Source organism: Argentina silus (assembly GCF_951799395.1).
Source record: "Argentina silus genome assembly, chromosome: 2".
Classification (NCBI taxonomy): domain Eukaryota; kingdom Metazoa; phylum Chordata; class Actinopteri; order Argentiniformes; family Argentinidae; genus Argentina; species Argentina silus.
Window position 1 is genome coordinate 13,647,004 of NC_139656.1, and position 20,932 is coordinate 13,667,935.

General features: G+C 40.3%; 1 protein-coding gene across 19 annotated transcripts in view; it reads left to right on the forward strand.

Moving 5' to 3' along the window:
- The window catches only part of picalma (phosphatidylinositol binding clathrin assembly protein a), a 47,160-nt gene extending 26,452 nt beyond the window's left edge, over positions 1 to 20,708 (forward strand). For 2 of the 19 annotated variants that reach the window (XM_083684923.1, XM_083684933.1), the window contains exons 13-24: positions 1,691 to 1,788; positions 4,196 to 4,279; positions 9,432 to 9,515; positions 9,800 to 9,910; positions 12,811 to 12,942; positions 13,078 to 13,108; positions 13,201 to 13,300; positions 13,594 to 13,617; positions 15,821 to 15,880; positions 17,677 to 17,781; positions 18,706 to 18,809; positions 19,269 to 20,708. In XM_083684923.1, the coding sequence (XP_083541049.1) occupies positions 1,691 to 1,788; positions 4,196 to 4,279; positions 9,432 to 9,515; positions 9,800 to 9,910; positions 12,811 to 12,942; positions 13,078 to 13,108; positions 13,201 to 13,300; positions 13,594 to 13,617; positions 15,821 to 15,880; positions 17,677 to 17,781; positions 18,706 to 18,798 (922 nt within the window). In that variant the 3' untranslated portion in view covers positions 18,799 to 18,809; positions 19,269 to 20,708. Of the gene's footprint in view, positions 1 to 1,690; positions 1,789 to 3,000; positions 3,154 to 4,195; positions 4,280 to 9,431; positions 9,516 to 9,799; positions 9,911 to 12,810; positions 12,943 to 13,077; positions 13,109 to 13,200; positions 13,301 to 13,593; positions 13,618 to 15,820; positions 15,881 to 17,676; positions 17,782 to 18,705; positions 18,810 to 19,268 lie in introns of all 19 variants that reach the window. The other 17 variants (XM_083684932.1, XM_083684934.1, XM_083684936.1 and 14 more) reach the window with 17 other exon arrangements.
- Positions 20,709 to 20,932: the final 224 nt, after the last annotated feature.

Genomic DNA, 20,932 nt, shown 5'->3' on the forward strand with positions numbered 1-20,932 from the left:
ATTCGAGAGCGGGACAAACAAACACGTCTGCCATGGGGGGCGCCATGTTGACTTAGAACAGTGTGTCTCTCCCTATTTGAAGGCTCTCCCTGATCAGGATAGCTTTTCAAGGAGACTCGGTGGCTGTAAAGAGGGTATTGATTGCATGTGACTTTCAGAGCTCCCCCTGTCTCTCACCTGAGAGTCTCAAACCAGCTTGCCAAGTTCATCTTGTGTGTGTGTGTGTGGGTAAAATGTTTTGGTGGAGCCTCTGTGGGACTGTTTTTAACCTATTTTTTTTAGGTGAGGTGGTGGTGGTAGAAGTTGCCTCTTCCAGAGCTCAGATTAGTCATTCATCCTACAGTAACAATGTTTTGGGTTTGGATTAGGGGTGGGGTAGTCTCATCCTAAATATATTGGTTGGAGGCATTCAAAGACCTTGGAAGAGGTTAGGGGATAGTTGCGGTTTTGTTAATAAAGTGGCAGTCGGCAGGGTTGCGGAAAGCTTCCAACTCGGTGCAGTAGCCTCCTATTTGAAACTAAAACAAACAAGCCTCTCTCCCTCCCTGCTCCTTCCTCTTCTCTCATGCTTTTTCTCAACATCAGCGTAGTTAAACTCACCAATGAACATTCATTGCGTGATTGCACAGAGAATAGGACACTGAGTCCTACAGTATATGTTCTGCCAGCCAATTTCACTGCCAGTTTGCTGCAGATATACCAGTGTAATTTTGCAATATTTGAATGATTTAAAACTTAACTACTACAACTTTAAAGGTGAAGCATATTGTTTTGAGCGATGCTGCCCTCTCTGGCCACACTGAACATTTGAAAACATACATATGCTACGCTTTCTAATAGTGACATTGAGATGTTTGACACTGATCTACACAAAATATCTTACAAATATTTTTACCCCATTTGCTCTGACACTCAAAATGCAAAACAAACAAAAAAAAGTGACTCTAATAATTGATGTGATTTCAGAATAGAAATCTGTTATTGTAGGGTCCCTGATTTTTAATAAGAATCAATTACACACTGTATGGATCAGGTTGTCACTGCAATGAAGAGACTGCTCAGGAATGCTACACTGAGGCCTGAGAAGAAACAGCTGTAGATGGGACAACCTCATCCCAGTCACTCTACAAAATTGGTCCATAGACTTTCTGTGTATGGTCTCAGGATGGCATTCCTGAGCATTTTTTTCCTCCTCTCCGTTTGCTCAGTTTGTAGAACAAAAACAAAGATTTTAACATCATCACATCAACTATTATCGTTGAACTCAGATGGACTTATTGAGTAACTTGTTGAAGACATTTTGCGTCATAGCAAAGGGAATACTTTGACTCAAGACATTTTATAAAGATTTCAACAAAAATATTATGGGGTATTTTGTGTGGATCAGTTTAAAAACATCGCAATTAAATCTATTTTAAAGTCAGGTTGTAACACTACAAAATGTGGAAAAAGTCCAAGGGGTTGAATACTTGCTGAAGGTACTGTCCATAATGGTCAGTGCTCGACCTTAAGACCAGATTTTAGAAAGCGCTTTGTTTAGACCAAAACAGTGATCTTCACTGAATGTTTTTTAATGTGATCTCATTCCTTGATCGCAACAGATTTATCATGGCCGTTTAGCACGATTTTAAAACTACACACTGGACCTTTAAGAAACTAAAGAGAGACCTTTTCTCCCTCTTCCCTCCAGCACTTCCAAGGCAGCCAGTGACCTACTGGACCTGCAGCCGGCGTTTCAGCAGCCACTGCCTGTCTCCACTGGCCTGCCCGCCACCAACGCATGGGGAGGTGAGAGCTCCTGTCATGCCACACACACACACACACACACACACACACACACACACACACACACACACACACATATATATATATATATATATATATATATATATATATATATATATATATATATATATATATATATATATATATATATATATATATATATATATATATATAAATAAATAATATGCACACACACGCACACAGTCATTGGGTTCCTCTGGTTGTACTGGTGTAGTATGCCCTTTGCGTTCTCAAACCAAGCTTATCGGCTTAATAGTGCTCGGTAATGGATTCAATTCAGTACATTAATCCATGTGCTGTGCATTCATTGCAGGGAGAATAATTGTTTGGACTCGACTTACTGATTAAAGGGCATGATTGAATTATTTCCTTTCATCTGTTGCTAGTCTTGTCTTTTAGTACAGTTGTATAATGTGTTGTCTTGGGAACACATTACTTGACACCTCTGTTTTGTCATAAGTAGTTATAACAGCTGTCAGCTTATGGCAGAACACAAATCACTGTTTAAGTGTCTTAGTTTGCTAGGTAAACTGCCAGGCAGCCAACTTGCCCACCAAAACAAAGTTCTTTGTTCAGGACTGTTCAGTAAGGTTACTTCTCATAAACTGATATCAGCTGATGTAATTGTTATGATACGTTTTATGTCCAGTCAGGTGGCATGTTTCATCTTGAGTGTTGTGCGCTTCGGAGTTCAGGGTCTCATGTCTAAGGAAGCCAATCTTGTCAATTATGATAAGATTGACATGAGTAGATACAGCCCTGTTCTATTTGCCTTTGGCCTACAAATATGCCGCTTTTTGTGCTTGTTTCTCTGACCCAGATTAAGCCTATTTCTGTTTTGGGTTTGTTTCCTATCTTGAAACTGGTATAATTTAGTGTTTTGGGTTTATATCTGGAAAGGAAGTGCACAGTTTGCTCTGCTGGAAATGCTAGGCCCTTGGTGTTAACACTGTATGGAAATGTAAGACTGTGTGGGGGAGCAAGCAGTACATGAATTCTGTGACCATTATGGTAATTAGTTGTATGAGCAGTTGCTTGCCGTTATGATGGGTTCCACACTGGCAACACACTGCATAAAGACCCGAAGGTGGGTTTGTGTTTTCCTGCATGCTGTGTGTGTTCTCTGCATCCTCTGTTTGACCTGACTCATTCATGCTCTGTTCTCTCTTTCTTTGTGTCCTTCTGCCTGTGTAGATCCTTTCAATTCTACAGAGGCAGTCAACGACTCCATTCCAAACTTAAACCCTTTCCTTACACAACCTGTTGTTGATGCTGTCCATCTACCTGTTGTGTCTTCAGACGCTGTTAGTTTTTCCTCTAGGACACCGAGTCATGAAATGTTTGGTGGTAAAATACTTTTTTTTCTTTTCTCTTGTGCTCTCTTCCATGTTAAGTTTTCTTCTTCTGTGTTGTGCTCAGAAATGTCCCCTCTGTCATAATCAGCTTGCATGCATCATCACACTTTGTGTCATTCTCTCTATCCTATCCTTTACCACACACAAGTAACATGTGACTTTGCAGGCCAAATTGTGACTCTCAGGCTGCAACAAATGACTATTTTTGTAGTCTAGTAATTATTAGTATTAGTAATAATCAAATATTCTATAGAATCATGACTTTCAACGAAAAATTTAAAACTAATGATGTTTGATAATTTGTTAATGATAAATGATGATGATAAATACTACATTGAGATTCTGTTTCTGCAAATATGCCTAAAGCAATATGTCTCTGTTCATGTCAATTCCACCGTAATAGTTCAAATGAGTGTTACACGATACATTTTGGATGTTGGATCATGATATTGGTATCCTAAAACACTGAGATTATCCTCTCTTCAACAACGGCCCTGTAAAATGTATTTCAGAGTGCATAAACTGATTTATAATAAATCAAGCCAAAAATTTGAATTATTGATGATGAATTTTCAAAATCGACTGATGTTCATCTTTTGTTGCAGCCCTAGTGCACAAGTAGGGGTGTTGGTTTACCTCACACACCCTATCCCATTGCTCAATCACACTAGACACTAGACCACTTGTTTCTGGACACTGCATTGGGGACTTACCACACATCAGGGGAGTGGAGTGCTTTCTGGGGCGTGGCAGAGAGAATAAGTACGTTTGGGTTTTGAGAGTGGTGTCTGGAACAACCCATGCTGCTTGACTTGAGGCCAGCTTAAACTCTCTCATTCATTTAACATCACTCCAAATATTTGTTTAATTCAAGAAGACACTACTTTCCCACTGTTCCCCCAAAGTATTTGTATAGCTCATTAGATGGCATATAGGATTTATTTTGTCTCTTGTTTTTGCATTTTTAGAATCATAAGGGGAAAAACCTTTATGTTAATTGTTGCTTTAATGTATTTTTTTCCTTCATTTTCTAGATCATTACAATCCCTTTATTGATTCAAGCTCTTCCATTGCAACTGATCTTGAGCACACAGTGCGGATAGAGCAGTTTATCTCAGGTACTATGGCGGGGAACTGACTGACTTACAGTGGGCCAGTGTTTTAAAAGGTTCATACTGCCATCACAACGGTGGGCTACCTCAATGCAGCGGGGCTGCTGAAGCAGACACGAGTTGTGAAGACGTGTGAAGTGCTGTTTAAAGCCACCACACTCGCACCAAGCAGAGGTGTTATTCTCGCAACAATCACATTTGTCTCCTTTACCAACATAATTCGTAAGAGTAGGCTACAGAACCAATGTATTTTCCAAAATGATGTGCTCACCAAGCTTCATGCAGTTCAGGTGATTGGCGGCTGGCCTGCAGTTTAATCACAAGACTGACAGTGATGGAGTAAATTCGTCATGTTGGAAATTGTTTTCATTTCTCCCCCCTTTATAAATCTCTCTGTTCTTGATCCTGCCCCATCTTTCTTTTAAACAGTAAGTAAAAGTTCTGGTTTACTGCTGCGTCATGAGCACTTGCAACTGCTTGGTCAGGTGGCCAAAATGCACATGGAACAAATAGTCATATAAAATGTATTACACGTGTTTCCAATAGACCCAATTTTGCCCTGTTTTATTTATTGGATTATAATTGTATATCCTGTTGCATAAAATGTGTTTCTAAAAGGCCATATTGTGTCTTGTTTAATTCATAGATATTAATAATAATTAATATAATTGTGCCACAAAGCCCAGTGATTACAAATGTATTTCATTTCATCTTGATGTTTAGAAACTGCAATGAAAACGCTACAGATCATTACCAAGACACTCATGAGTTAATTCTGTTTGTCATTCAAGATCCGTGTTTCCATTCTTTGTAGCCTAATTGCTGTGTCCCCCGGAGATCTACTTATTGTCTCTTTCAAAAGTTAAAGAAATTCTGTAGACTATGTTGGGCATATGCTGGTGTGTTCACTTTAGTAGCCTATAGTAGGCAATGGTGTATTTTTTTTTTTTGCGGTTCAAAATGTCCATGAAAATGTCCATCAATGATAGTAACCCTCTAAAGAGCGTGTTGGAGAGAGTATATGGATGATAAATCCACTGGAGTTGATAGGGGTAGGCCCACTGTATGACTAACTATGACTTTAATTTATATAGGCTTAGTTGTGTACAACAACATGGCATTCAGAAGAACTTAGCATAAAGCGGGTCCAATCAATCAATTTGAAGGGGACAGTTTTTTGTTTTAAATGTGGTTTTAACCTTACCTTTTAAAGGAAAGATTTAGACCTATTAGATGAGTAGAGCTACTGTACATGTAGCGGGCTATAAAAAATAACTGCCTTAGACTAGGAATGTAAAGCCATAATGCAAGCTCTTAATGTTCTGTGTCATTTCTACAAACCCCCCAAATTCCCTCCATGGAATGGATCTGTAATGGGCAGCGATCTTTCCTACAATGTGGGGGGAAGGTGTGATTCCCTTTCTGAGCAAATGTATCATCTTCTCTAGGCTAATGATGATCCATTCTTAAGAGATGACGAGAAATGATGACTAGATTAGATTCAGTTTAAAAGTGCATTTCTCACACACGTAAAAACACGTACACAAAGCAATGGTGAAAGATGTATGACGTATGCTATTTTATTTAATTAATCAGGTCAAATGACATAGACAGGAAGTCTAATAGCCTACTACTATAGTGCTTAAGAAAACGTTGCAATGCATCCAGAAAAAATGTCAGTTATGCACACAGGGGTTCTTGCCTCTTGGCCCATTTTTACAGTGACCTCCATAAGTATTGGAAAGAGGAAGACCCCATAATAATTGATTGATTTCAAATCCAACTGTTGGAGTATTGAGCTAAAAGAAGTCAACAGGGAACTGTATTTGATTCATCAGTAACATCGGAGATTAATCGTCATTGAGCTTGAAATTGACAGTGGTTTCAATTTTGAATCATCCAATGGGGCCTATACAAATTATTTAGGAACATGTTGACAAACTGAACATGAGCAGTTATCCACAATAGGGTGGTTGTGTGGTCGGCTATGAAAAAAAAGGCATGGAAGAGAAAAAAATTATCTCTTTCTAAAATCTACTTTTCTATTCAAGTCACATTCCCACTAAATCCCCATATCCTTATATCTATTTTGCATTATAATTCCTTTATTCTGTAATCCAAATAATAGATTGATTCATTATCAAAGCCATCTTTGATACATGAACATTATTCATGTCAAATTTCCCCTGATTCTCCAAACTGTCGCATTCTATGCATATGAGAGAATGCGTGAGACTACAACTAACAGTGTGAGAGTAGATAAGGTATTTGACACAAGTTGGTCCCCGTTAAGAACTTGATATCTAAACAATTTCTAGTCTTAATGTCCCTGTAATTCATGTAACTTGCTCATCAAATCTGTTTGGCCAAATATAGGACACATTCTGTCATTCGTGCAGGAATTAATCTACCGAGCAAGCTGATTAAGGTTCTGCAATCATAAACTATTCTCTCATGTTTATTTTTGTGATTACTTTGTTATGTGGAACACACGTCAGCACTGTCAGTCAGTTCTACCACGGAAGGATGGATCTTTTCAAACATCATTCACAGCTCTTGCCTCCACCTCGTGGTGGCTTTCGGCAGCGCTTCACACGTCTTCACAACCAGTAGCGGCATTGAGGTAGTCCACCGCTGCAATGACAACATGCATAATTTAAACAGTGACATAATATATGTTGCCATGTTACACTACAGTTGTCATAGGTGACATAAGTGCCAATTTATTTAAAAGTCCCTCTATCTTAGCTCACTCCTTAATATACTGATAGCAACTTGCGCTCTGGTAGATCACACTAGGCTACTCCTAAAGCCCGCACTACCAAGCTGCGTAGCCCAAAAAGGTAATAAGGAATGTATAAACAAACACATGAACAAACATTTTGGCGACAGTAAAATCAAGTTAATCTTCTATGCGAAATTTGTCAAATGAAGAACTTTACTGTTCTCGGGGAGGATTGGGCCTGGATTGTATTTAGCATTCTAATTTCATCTTTCATCTTGCCATAGGGGGAGGGGGAAGTGGCTAGACAGATTGCTATTGTTGCTAATCATGCTATTGTTTGTTAATGGAAAACGATTTGAGCTTGTTGTAAGCTCATGCAAGCACACACTGGAGCTGCACCAAAATGTAGCCTACAGATCATGAATTTCACACACATCAAGAACTCTCCAAGGCTACAGCAATGATATGACACCTGTATGGAAGTTATTAATTTGTAGCCAACTATGATACATGATAAGAACGGTAAAAATACAGAACGGAACAAACAAAAACAAAAAAAGAACGGTAAAAATACAGATAGTTGGGCAACTACAAATGACTTATTGGATACGTGCAGGAAAACAGTGAAAATATAATTTATTTACAGATTAACATTTGTGAGTTTAATATATTAGACTATAGCTTACAGAATAATGATCTCACACCATGTAGCCTATTGTAATTTTGTGTTGTGGTCATATTTTTACAAGCCAAAAAAAAACGGGAGAAAGAGACCAAAATGATTACAACCACGGTTGCGCGCAGTTGTAAGTTTTCCATTTCGTAAAACTGACTGACATTGCCGATTCACACAGGACTTAAAATAACAGAGATGCTCTGGTAATGATTACATTACCCTGCCTCCCCTTGAAAAACTAACCCCGTCCCAATAGGGCTTAGATAGCTTTTATATAATACTGTCCTTGGACTGGTTAGAGCATAATAGGCTATACAATTGTAAAATAAGCAATACTTATTTTGTAAGCTTACACGCAACAGCCTAGGAGACACGGGATAGCGGGACAGGAGGAAAAGTAACAACAAGTGAATGAAGGAAACAACATTAATAAATGAAAATGCTGGTCAGATCCGAAAGTAATGTAATTGTCAAAATGGTTAGGCCTTAAGGTAGAATAACATTAAGTCAAAGGAATCAGATAGATTTTTGACCATCGTGGGTAAGTGGTACCGCCACGGGTACAGTAGCATGTATCGTGTACAGTAGCATGCACATCTGATTGGGCCGCTCTCACTGTCCCATTAATCCAAAACTAACCCTTAAATACTTAGACTGCTTTAAAAAATATATATATATATATACTGTCAAATAAAACAACAAAGAATGAAAGGCTATATAAAATACTGTATGCTTTCCCACTTTGTGACTGCCATTGTAAAAAACAAGTGTACAGTAAACATGTTGTCCCCCACAAATGATGTAGACAGAAAAGTTAGTGAAGAGCTTTGCATTTCTTTGAAGGCAGTCCACATATTTGAGGTAGGCTGGAAAGTTACCAAAGCTTCTAGTGCTTATTTGATTAATTTCCGAGGATTTTACAGTATTTTATTTGAAAACAGTCAATTGGCCAGGTGCGCTGAGGTACCCTCTCCTCTTTGCGCCCTATGATGACGTTTTTTAAAAATATCACTTTAGCCGCGCCATCAGAACAAATCGCATCATTCACCCTAGTTTCGTCAAAATTGGGCCAATCAGTGTAATTCTGTAAATGCTGCATCTGTATGGCAAGGGTGTGACATACAAATGAACGGAGACCGACCCATGTCCCCCTCCCTGATTTAATAGTGGGGGACAGTGACATTAAAATATAAAATTAATATCAGATCACCAATGAGGCAAGTGGAGATGCAGATATAATCTACAGTTTAACAACACCATCCATAAGAATGCTCAACGATGCCCCCTGGTTCTTGTTTTGCCAAGATGAAATACCTCAAATAAAATGTGAAAATGTCAAGTTGACTCACTACTGCTGTGGCGGTACCGCTGCACTACCGTCGCTCAACAAGGAACATATTAAACTGACCTTCTGTATGTTTTCTGGTCCACTGGAAACATAGGACCCTGAACATACGCTGGGTTAATGTTGGTCCTGGTTGCTTCCCCCAGAGTGCTGTTTGCCTTTAGTCCTAATGTTATGATGTTTACGTTATTCTTTGTTTGGCTTTTGGAAGAATGTTAGAATCTCTTAATTTTCACATACCTTCGTATCTACATTTTAAATGTCAATTTTACTTTATATCTAACTTCGCTTTTACTAGCTGCTTTTCAATTATTTATATATTTGTATTCTTATCTTTGTCTCACCTTCAGTCTTCTAAACGTTCCTCTTTGCCTTCCTCTCCTCCTTCTTGATGCCTCTGGCTGTGTATCAGACTCCTTCTGTGGGCCAGCAGCACCTTACCCTACCACCCCTCTCTTCCAATCTGAGCCCCCTGCTGTAGCTGGTCTATTTGGAGGTAGGTACTGTACCTGGAGCACACCATTCCTGCTCTCCTCCCCCTGTCCAGGATGTATTGGACTCTTCACACACACTTCTGGTACTGGTTATTGCTGTAACAATGTCTAAAACCATTGTCAGTCATTATTGTAGAGATACTGACAGCAAGCCGCTCTTTTTTCTGTCCCCAAGATTGCGAGTCCTTATTTGGCTGTCAGTTCCAGCCCAGCTCTCTAACATGTAACCCGTCTGTCACACCTCAGTCCTTATAAACCCTTAACCCTTCTGCCTTCTCTTACCTAGGGTTCTCAGCGTCTCCCACCCCGCAGCCACAGACCTCAAGAGGCCTTAATGTCGACTTTGACTCTGTGTTTGGCAATAATTCCACCACCGCCAACGACATGGACCCTGCTGGTAAGAGCCCTATTTGACAACTTTGCTATAATGCGGTAAGTGCTTGATTAAAGATTGATTAATAAACAACATTTGCCACCATAAGAAATGGTCATCATGAATGATTTGCCTTGCACATATTCCAAAACAAGCATTCATGTGTATTTCTTTTGCCATTTTGCAAGTTTACTCATGGTTTTTTCAATGGCCTGTCCTTCACCCGAGGCATACAGGAATTCAGAATGGAGGACACTTTGATGTCTCTCCTAGTGCCCTTACTCCGCTCTAACAAGTACTTTTTAAACTCTACTGCCAGTGCCAGGGACATGTTCAGTGAAGAATGTTTTTGGTTCCAAAATGTTATGTTTTGGTTGTTTACAAGGATATGGACACATGGGTGTTTTTTATTATTATTATTATTATTATTATTATTATTAGGGAAGATATTGTTGTTTGGAACTTCCAACTGAATTTCAATGCAGTGGCCAGAGGTGGCGGATTTCCAACAAACTTACTCCCTGCTCCTTTAAATACATAACATATTTACGTTTTACATTTTCACTGCGGCCACAGAGGGCAGCAAAGCACAAAACAACACACTGAACCATTAACTGAAGCTCAAAACTGGATGATGCCGAAATAACAAAGCAGTCTTCACCATCTCTACATCTCAGAACACTTAAAACCCACCTTGGTATTGTACATACCATCAGTGAATCCTTATTTGGCTGTCAGTTACAGCCCAGCTGTCTACTGTACATCTGATCTAGCACAAAGCAGGTAGTGTAACCTTTAGATAAAACTGCACAGCCACTGTAATGAGATCCTTCTTTCTGGGAGGGATTGAATATTTACGTTCATGAAGTCATATACAGTTAGGTCCATATTTATTTGGACTCTGACACAATTTTTGTTATTTTAGCTGTTTACCAAAGCACATTCAAGTTACAGTTATATATGAATATGGGGTTAAAGTGCAGACTCTCAGCTTTAATTTGAGGGTATTCACATAAAAATAGGAGGAAGGGTTTTGGAATTACAGCTCTTTTATATGTAGCCCCCTCTTTTTCAAGGGATCAAAAGTAATTGGACAATTGACTCAAAAGCTGTTTCATGGACATGTGTGGGCTATTCCTTTGTTATTTCTTTATCAATTAAGCAGGTAAAAGGTCTGAGTTGATTCCAAGTGTGGCATTTGCATTTGGAAGCTTTTGCTGTGAACTCACAACATGTGGTCAAAGGAGCTCTCAATGCAAGTGAAACAGGTCATCCTTAGGCTGCAAAAACAAAAACAAATCCATCAGAGAGATGGCGGCAATATTACATTCGGAGAAAAAAAGAACACATTGGTGAGCTCGGCAACACAAAAAGGCCTGGACGTCCATGGAAGACAACAGTGGTGGATGATCGCAGGATCCTTCACATGGTAAAGAAAAACCCCTTCACAACATCCAGCCAAGTGAAGAACACTCTCCAGGAGGTAGGCATGTCATTATCCAAGTTTACCATAAAGAGAAGACTTCACAAGAGCAAATGCAGAAGGTTCACCACAAGGTGCAAACCATTCATAAGCCTCAGGAATACAAAGGCCAGATTAGACTTTGCCAAAAAACATTTAAAAAAAGCCAGCCCAGTTCTGGAACAGCATTCTTTGGACAAATGAAACTAAGATCAATCTGTGCCAGAATGATTGGAAGAAAAAAGTATGGAGAAGGCTTATGATCCGAATCATACCACATCTTCTGTAAAACACAGTGGAGGCAGTGTGATGGCATGGTTATGCATGGCTTCCAATGGCACTGGGTCACTTGTGTTTATTGATGACGTGACAGAGGACAGAAGCAGCCGGATGAATTCTGAAGTGTTTAGGGATATACTGTCTGCTCAGATTCAGCCAAATTCAGCAACGTTGATTGGACGGCGCTTCACAGTACAGATGGACAATGACCCAAAATATACTGCGAAAGCAACCCAGGAGTTTTTTTAAGGCAAAGAAGTGGAATATTCTGCAATAGCCGAGTCAATCACCTGATCTCAACCCGATCGAGCATGCATTTCACTTGCTGAAGACAAAACTAAAGGCAGAAAGACCCACGAACAAACAACAACTGAAGACAGCTGCAGTAAAGGCCTGGCAAAGCATCACAAAGGAGGAAACTCAGCATTTGGTGATGTCCATGGGTTCCAGACTTAAGGCAGTCATTGCCTGCAAAGGATTCTCGACAAAGTATTAAAAATGAATATTTTGTTTATGATTGTTAATTTGTCCAATTACATTTGAGCCCCTGAAAATAGGGGACTGTGTATGAAAATGGTTGCAATTCCTAAATGTTTCATACAATATTTTTGTTCAACCCCTTGAATTAAAGCTGAAAGTCTGCACTTCAATTGCATCTCAATTGTTTCATTTCAAATCCATTGTGGTGGCATACAGAGGCAAAATTATGAAAATTGTGTCACTGTCCAAATATTTCTGGACCTAACTGTACATGTTTCAGAACACTGTATTTGGGTGCCTTTTGGTGCTTAATCTTCAGATTTTGTATGTTGACCAATATCTAATTCAATAGTGATTTTGTATTTTGTGTTAGGCAAGAACTATGCGCACTATGCTCACAATCTCACCAATGTTTTGTTTCTCTCTCTTGTCCTTGGGTAAACTCACTTTGGGCCTTGGCTTTGCATGGCATATGCATGACTGGGTGAGTTGACTTCACACACTCCTCTCACGCCGTCAGCAACTGCATTTTCTTTTTCATGTGCAAGACCTGCTTCCCGCTTCACCCATGTTAAACACCCTCTTCCTGTCTCGTCTGTGGCGTTGTGTTTTGTGTGTGTTTGTGTGTGTGTCGTCTGTGGTCTTTTGTGTCTTTACTCCTCCCCTCTCCCATGTTGTCCCCCCCCCGCCCCCTTTCTTTAAGACGATGTTCTAGGTGGCATCCTCAAACCCACAGTGGCCTCCTCCCCCAGCCAGGGCCTGCCCCCTAGCGCTCTGCAGCATAGCAAGCTGGTGTCAGATGACCTGGACTCCTCTCTGGCCAATCTTGTGGGCAGTACGTGTTATCATCGTGCACCTCCTTGATGCAAACCCCACACTTTTTATTTAATCTCAGCACCTTAAATTTTAGCTATTGATTTTCAAGTGTCATGTTGGGATTGTTGAATAATAATGTTTTGCTTCCTTTCAGATTTGGGAATTGGCAATGGCACAGCAAAAAAGTAAGAATATGTAATGCAACTGAACTGCAAGGTTACATAATAACCGTAGTGATGCATGGCAGTTGTGACTGATATTTTCATTTCCCATGAAGTGATATTCATTGGAGCCAGCCTGGTGAGAAGAAGTTGACAGGCGGAACCAATTGGCAACCAAAGACAGCTCCTTCCACCACATGGAATCCTGCCACCATGGTACGTTATTTGAGTACTGTACATCATCTTGCTTATTGCACCCATCCAAAATATTGTCAGGAAAATACTAGTTAGTTGTTATGAAATTCTGCAGTTTGTCTCCTGAACCCATGATTTTGACATAGTTTTTTTCCAATTCTAAGTCTGTGGTGCAAAAGCAAAAGTATGAACTCTCTGTGTTGAATGCTTTGTTTTGCTTTGTACAGTATGTGTTAACATTGTTTGTATGTTACAATGCCCTCCCCTCTGTGTCTGTTGCATTGTATAATTGTTCTCCTGGGGGACAAATACAGAATGGCATGCATTTCCCACAATACGTAAGTTCTAATGGTTGAACCATTTTCCTGCTCTGACCAACACTGGCATGCCTGGTATTAACCCCTCACATTCACCATTCACCTATGTGTTCTCTCTGAGGACTGGGTCACTCATCACCTACCATGCACCTCTTGCATGTACTGTGGGTGCATCATGACCTGCTGACCTCTAACACAGCAGCCACAGCATGACAGAGACAGACAGACAGACAGACCTCAGCTCAGAACTGTCCTCTTCAATATTCTCTTTTTATTTACATTTTGGTCACACTTTCACACGGTCATACGATCCACATAAGTAAGTTGTAATAAATAAAAAGTAAAGTAAAATAATGACAGCTTGTGCCAGCTCATGCCAACTGACTTTACACTGTCATGACCAACCTGGTCAGCTAATTAGTTTGTATCATGACTGTGTACAGTTATTTGCTGTAATCTGCTTTAAGATGCAAACTCATGTCATTATTGTGTTCCCACAATAGTTGGTTGTGGGAATGGTGCATTTCATCAGAATGTCATAGAGCAAAACAATATATTTAAAAATAAATAAATAAAAAAAAAGCTTAATAGCTGAGTAATTGGCTCTTTTGCCAACCACTTATGGAAACATGCCCAAAGACCATGATCCTTGTGTATTGTATTGATAAGGTAGAAAAGATAAACCGAGGTAAAAAGACCTATGGTACTTTCATGATTGATACCTCACATGCTTCAAACTGACAATTCAATGCAAGGATTATGGTATGTTCATCTTTAGAAAAAATAAGCATCTGTCATGATTTTGTATAGTGGGTTCATCTATGTTCTTGTGAGTCTGATATAACCAGCCATGTGAAACCTCATGATTATCCTGCTCAAGCAAATCCCTTTTACAATATGTTTGCATGATCTATCTGTTCATACTCGTTGAAGTCTGCAGAGTTAGATTTTTTTGTAAAGCAGCCTATTCACTATCATTGAGAGGGGTTCAGAGAAGTAGCCCTCAACACTAAAAACAATTGCTGTCTGTGATGAAGCCAACATTTTGTTTTAGTTACACGTCCACTTGTTTTTGGTTTCTGTCCGACAACTGAATAGCGAATTAAATAGTTCCTTCCTGAGAGCTCTTTTCCGTGTAACTGAATTGCCCATGGTGATTTTGAAACAAATCCGTGTCTGTTACTATATCGAGGTCTGTTTGAGAGTCTAGTCATTCCTCTATAAAGCCCTCTCTCTCTCTCACTCTCACTCTCACTCTCTCAGCTGAACTCTGCACCTGCCAGTAACAGGTCTCCCTTCAGGGCATCTTACTACTGGGTCTCTCTCTCTCTTCCCATGTAGTGTTCCTGGTTAGCCTTAAAGGGTTGGTTCAAGATTTTTCAATTTATAGTCAGATGGTTCCTTACCTTGAAAGCAGTCTATGGGCCAGGAGAAACTTTAATCCATGGTTCAGGGTTGTTTAAATAGCCACTACTCATTTCAGCTAATTTTATCCACCAGTAACAAAAAACAATTGGAGCAAAAAAAAGTTGACACTCACTGTAAGGATAAGCTAGAGGGGAAGGAGTGCAAAGACATACATGCAAAATGTCTCCCAGATGTTGTGCTAGCCTTGCCAGTGGCAGGCAATGACAGCAGGCAGGCAATGACACTGACGTGTTGCATGTGTGAATAGGAAAATTGTGGCTAGTCTGAGAAAAGAACAAAGACAACTTTGTTCAGGTGGGTTTTTTCTGGAGAGGAGGTAACCAAGGGCCTGCTATTTTCAGAAGTGCATCAGAAACTAGAAGACAGGAAACAGCCTTAATGTACACTTTACTATTAGAACTTTCAGTCCACCCTTTAAAGACTTACAACTTGTAAAAGCTTGATAGAGCCTTTATTAACCCTAGATTATTTATGACTCATCTATAAGCTTATGACATGACATATTAAGAGTAACCTTAACCTACACAGAGTGCTTCGTTAAATGTGACACTTTGTCAAATTCCCCTCAAAACAGTAATAGTAAGTAAGTAATTCTTTGTTTAAAGTGATTGATCTTCCTTCTGTTTTAATTCCCATCTGAAAGTCTTAGCAACTAAATCAGGTCCCAAAAGTGGAAGTAGGCTATTTGGAGACCCCATTAGTCGTGGGATGCACTTTAGGTTGGAAGCTAAATTTGTGCAGACGTTACTGTGTCCTGGTTCATTGTGAGTGATCATCTTTGCTTATGTCATCTCAGGCACCATCTGTCATGGCCTTCCCTGCAACCACGCCAACGGGGATGATGGCATATGGAATGGTAAGTAGTTTGGGAGATACTCGTCCTTAGTATCATGCTGACGCTATCTCACACATTTTGTGAATGCGGGCGAAGAAGATGCATTGACCCTCAGTGTTTGGAATCATTGTATAAGGTTGTCATTCATTAAATGAATACTGAAGGCACAGATGGCAATAAACAGAGTGGTAGAGCTTGATTTTACTTATGAATTTACCTTTTCAAGTTTTTAGCCTTTGCCACCATTTAACATTGATCATCCCTATGTTTTTAAATACGCCTTCCGCCCAGCCTCTCATAATTATCTAGGGTATCTCAGGGAGCATACTGCAGCAGGTACCTACAGTATTGGAGTGACCTCTTGTGATTTCTTCATTAAAGTGTATGGTGTAGAGTATGGTGGTGATGAGAGAGCTGGTGCCTTTGTTAGCTGGCTGGTTGACTTCTTCCCATCAGTTGTGATGTTGCAGGGGATAAAAGACCTGCTGAGAGCTCTAGCAGTAGAGCTACTCTACACTGCTCCACCACCCAGTAGATTTCCAAGCCCACAGCATCCCTGATGGTTTTATGGATATATGAAGGGGGGGATGACTCCATGTGCTGTGACTATTCACAGCACAGGTTTCCTGCAATAAAGAAGTGACTTCTGGGGTTTTTGTCCCCTCCAATTAAGGGGGGACTCTAACTATTACACATACTGTACTGTTATTCTGAATGTCTAAACAATATACAATTGATTTGTCATTGGAGTAACAGGGATGTAGTGGTAGAAAAAAAAGGTGGGTAAACACGATTGTCTTATGTCAGGTATCGTCATTCTAGTGTGACCTCGCTTTGCCTGATTTTCTTTGCATGCCAGAACAGCAAAACTGTGCTACAAGATCCTCACAGATCCTCTGGCACAAGGCATTACGGAGAGCTAGAGTATGTAATTTTAGGAGCATTTCAGTTGCGTAGCTGAGCTAGCGTAGGCGGTTGTGGGCCTGAGAGGGCGATGTGAGATTGCTAGGTGCCACCTGCTGGATGTTGACGCTAACGTCACAAGCCAGCCAGCTGATGGCAGCACTGTTCATTAACAGCCCTGACCCGCCCACCCTACTGGAGCCGAGTGGAATACACTTAATGGAATCCCTCACCTGTTCATACCATTCTCTAGGGTTTTAGATGTGGGAGACATTATCCATCTCTGGGGATGCCTTGTGTTTCTAAATACTGTGGGGCTTTCAAGAAATATGACCATAAGGGATATGAGGACCAAATTGGACTCTCCATCAGTACTGCTCGGCAATGTGTTTCTAAATACTGTCACTTTCAAGATATATGACCACGAGGGATATGAGGACCATAATGGACTCTCCGTCAGTATTACTCTGCAATGTGTGGAGTATGTTCTCATTCAATTATACCCCCACAGAAAGGAGCCAAAGTATCAATGACGATACAAATGGAGAAGTTATAATTGCGTTAGTCTTGTAATGATTGGCTCTGCCAAGCGTTACTCACACTGCAGGACAGGATGATTCAGCAACTAAATTTTACTGCCTGCTCGTCACAGAGCTATATTTGAACACTAGTTAACCAGTAACCAGGTCAAATCAGGGAGCAAAACAACTATTTCTTCCGTTAGTCTGTTCCGTTCAAAGTTCTACTGTGTTGCCCTGTACACAGTTCAAAACACGTCATGTCTTATTTAGTGTATCATCTGTAACAAAACAACAATGAATCACTTAAATGGCTGAATTGGTCTGAAGCTGTAGCCTACTTACAATGTTCTTACAATGTTTCACACCTTCATTTGTTGTTTTGTTCTTCTGCAGCCTTCCCAGATGGGCTCTATGGCGATGATGACCCAGCCCACCATGATGTACACCCAGCCTGTCATGAGGCCGGCCAACCCCTTTGGTCAGTCACCAGGAGCACAGGTATGGATGTCTTCTCTGCCTTCCTCAGCACCTCTCCAAACAACTCTCCTGCTCTTGGAGGAAAATAACCTTATCCACTGTATCTCAATCCAGAATACCAGACCTGGGTCAAAAGAGTATGTTTTCTTTTAAATACCTCAGGTGCACTTGATTTAGCTTGCCCGGCGGTGGAACCAATGGAATAGTCCTATGTGCAAACACAAGCTAAATGGATAAGATAAATCGAATGCCCCTAGTATTTGAGAGAAAACAAGTACAATTTGACCCAGGTCTGATCTATACTGCTTTTTGCAGTAGAGTGCAACTCAGTGGCCAAATTCAACTTCAAGTGGAGCAGCAGTTGTTTGTATGAATTGGGGAAATAATCTGCAGGATGCGTTGTTCAGCCTCACAACCCATTATCCATAAAAGTGCTATAGGAATACAGTCAATGGTATTCCAGATATCACTTCCAAATGGCATTACATGGCAAGTGACCCATGGAATTCTATTCCGAGGGGCAATAGGAATTCTACACTCACCCTCATGTGCCATTTCAGCGATGTTCTGAATATGATGGCTGGCATGTCAACATGGTCTTTTCAAAAGGAAACCCATTATCGCCTCATAAAATACACTTTTACAATGAATAGATAACCCCACCTGCCAGTCTGCTCAGTAGGCTCTAAATCAGAATGGAAAGTCCCCAAGGAGAGTATTGGCTTATAGCAGTCAGGTTTATTTTTCATAGGTCACCAAGTGCTGTAAGCATTCCCCTGCACACCCTCAGTGCTGTGTAGGTAGGTAGACACTCTAGATCTGACCCTGTCCTCTTCATTCTCCTCCCTCCACATCTGCTGAGGTTTTTCCCTCCTGTCAATGTAGTTCCCCCCTTAAGATGTTCCTCAATCTCCCCCTCACCCTCTGTCATTCTCTCTGAACTAGCACTCTGCAGCTTCTAGTCCCTCCACTCAAAGTCCTCTCAGAGTTCCAGGGAAGGACCTCTTTGCACAGCTCTCTCTCAAGGATTTCTTGTAGAACATCTTTAGGTACTGTGTGCGTGTGCGTGTGTGTGCACGTGAGTGCATGCGCTGCATGCTCATATCTGCAATCCACCTTGTGTCACTCTGGTTGGCTGATTATTTGCGCTTTGAATATTGACCCAATGGAAGTCATCCCCTCAATCACCTGTGAGATGTCATCTTCCCTCCTCTGCTATCTTGCATATGTCTTCACGGAAGTCTGAGCTAGATTATTACCCCTATAATACTACCTCTATTTTCTGAGAGGTACACTGTTGTTAAAACCGACTGAATAACTTCAACCTATACCTTTATCTGTATGAATGAGTGGATTTGCTTTTTAATATATTTGCTGTTGTCTTCATTTGCATAATGTACATTACATCAAACTAGATTGAAATAAATTTTATGTGAAAGGAGTTCTGTTTTTAGTAGGGGAAAGAAAGGGTGTTAATACATGTCCCATGCATGTTCTTCTCTCACCAGATGCAGTTCATGTAACCTGAAGGGAGTCTTTGCCTACCGAAGATGAACCATGAAGCAGCAAAATGTTCAACTTCAAGCAAAAATCCAGTTTGCTGTTTTCAACTCCTCACTGAGAATATCAACCCAAATAAGGACTTTGAAGGAATCAAGGGGGGCACTATGGAGGGAAACCATGCCTGAGAGGCGTCAAGTTGGACATGCCCGTTTTGTAATTTGTCTTATGGGGAAACAGTGTGTGCTGCCAATCTTACCCCCTCTACAGGGATCACTCATCATCTGTAAAGGTCAATATGGGTGCTGAAAGGGAGATCTTTTTAATTTGCTGTTATGTATCAGAAATAGTGGGTTGTCACACACACACAGCTTGGTGTTTTCTCTGGGTGAGGATGGGGGCGGGGGTCGCTTGATCTGATCACCAATCATGCATTATCTAATTTAACCATCACCGATTAGAAACGCTAACTTCTGTTTATACAATGATTTCTATTTCTTTTTTCATTTTTTAATGTATTACATTTGCAGTAGACATTCCTTGTGTATTGTTTGTATTTATTTATGATTACCCACTGAGGACATGAAAGAAAAAAATCTAAACCATGAACTCTTCCTTGTGGGAGGTATTTGGGTTTAAACATGGGTATGATTGATTGTATAATTAGATTTTGAGAGTGACTGAGTAAAAAAAAAAAAAAAGAAAGTTAATATAACACCAAAAAAATTATGACACCTGTTAATTGACTGATTGAGCACTAAATATTCTCTGAACCGGCGTAATGTCTAAGTACAGTTCTTTGTATCTCAGAAAGTCTCAGCCCTCTGTTTGCAAGGGGTATGGACAGATACAAATTTATAAATTTTGTTTTTTGCAAGGGAACATTTTCACGGACTAGCAAAGCACTACATTTGTGATTGGGTGGCATTGCATTGGAAGAATCTGCATTTATGCTTTCGGCTTGGCATATTGTTTATTTTACATGGACAATACATCTGCCTGCCAATACAACCTGAATGTGCAGAGTCTCTTTCATTGGCTGGCCAACTTCACATAGACCAACACTGGGATGTTGGGAGGGAATGGCGGGAGGGGGATGGGCATCTTTACAGGAGGCAGGGGAGGAGGTGTGTTTGAATCATGGTTTGCTGTGGGAATGGATGGGGTGGGCCAGCTCTGTCTTTGTAAATTGGCAGTAGGGTCCAGTTGAACAGGAGAATGGAGCACTGTTGATCGGTGCTTTGTGTATATAAAACACATCCTGTCCGTCTGGTGGAGGGATATGTGAAGGGTGGTCAGAAAATTGAGGTTATTCTATTCATTAATTTTGCATATTTGCTGCATTGTCCCTGCAGATTATATTTTTGTTTATATATAAATATATATGAAAATGTATGTATGCAGACTTTGGTTGATTTTTCAATAAAGTGCAGCTTCCACAAAGTTTCTCTCATGACTGATGTGTGAGTGAATGGATGATAATGAATTGTAATTAATTGGTATTTCTGCACTGAGTGCAACAGCAGAGTGGTTTGATACTTGGTGAGAGGGTTGATTAAACCTGTGCAACATCTGGTGGTATGTCCTATATTGTCCATAAAAAAACAACCCTTGCTTGGTCAGTTGATTGCTTTTTTAATGTGAATTCAAGAATAAACATGTACCTCCTGAA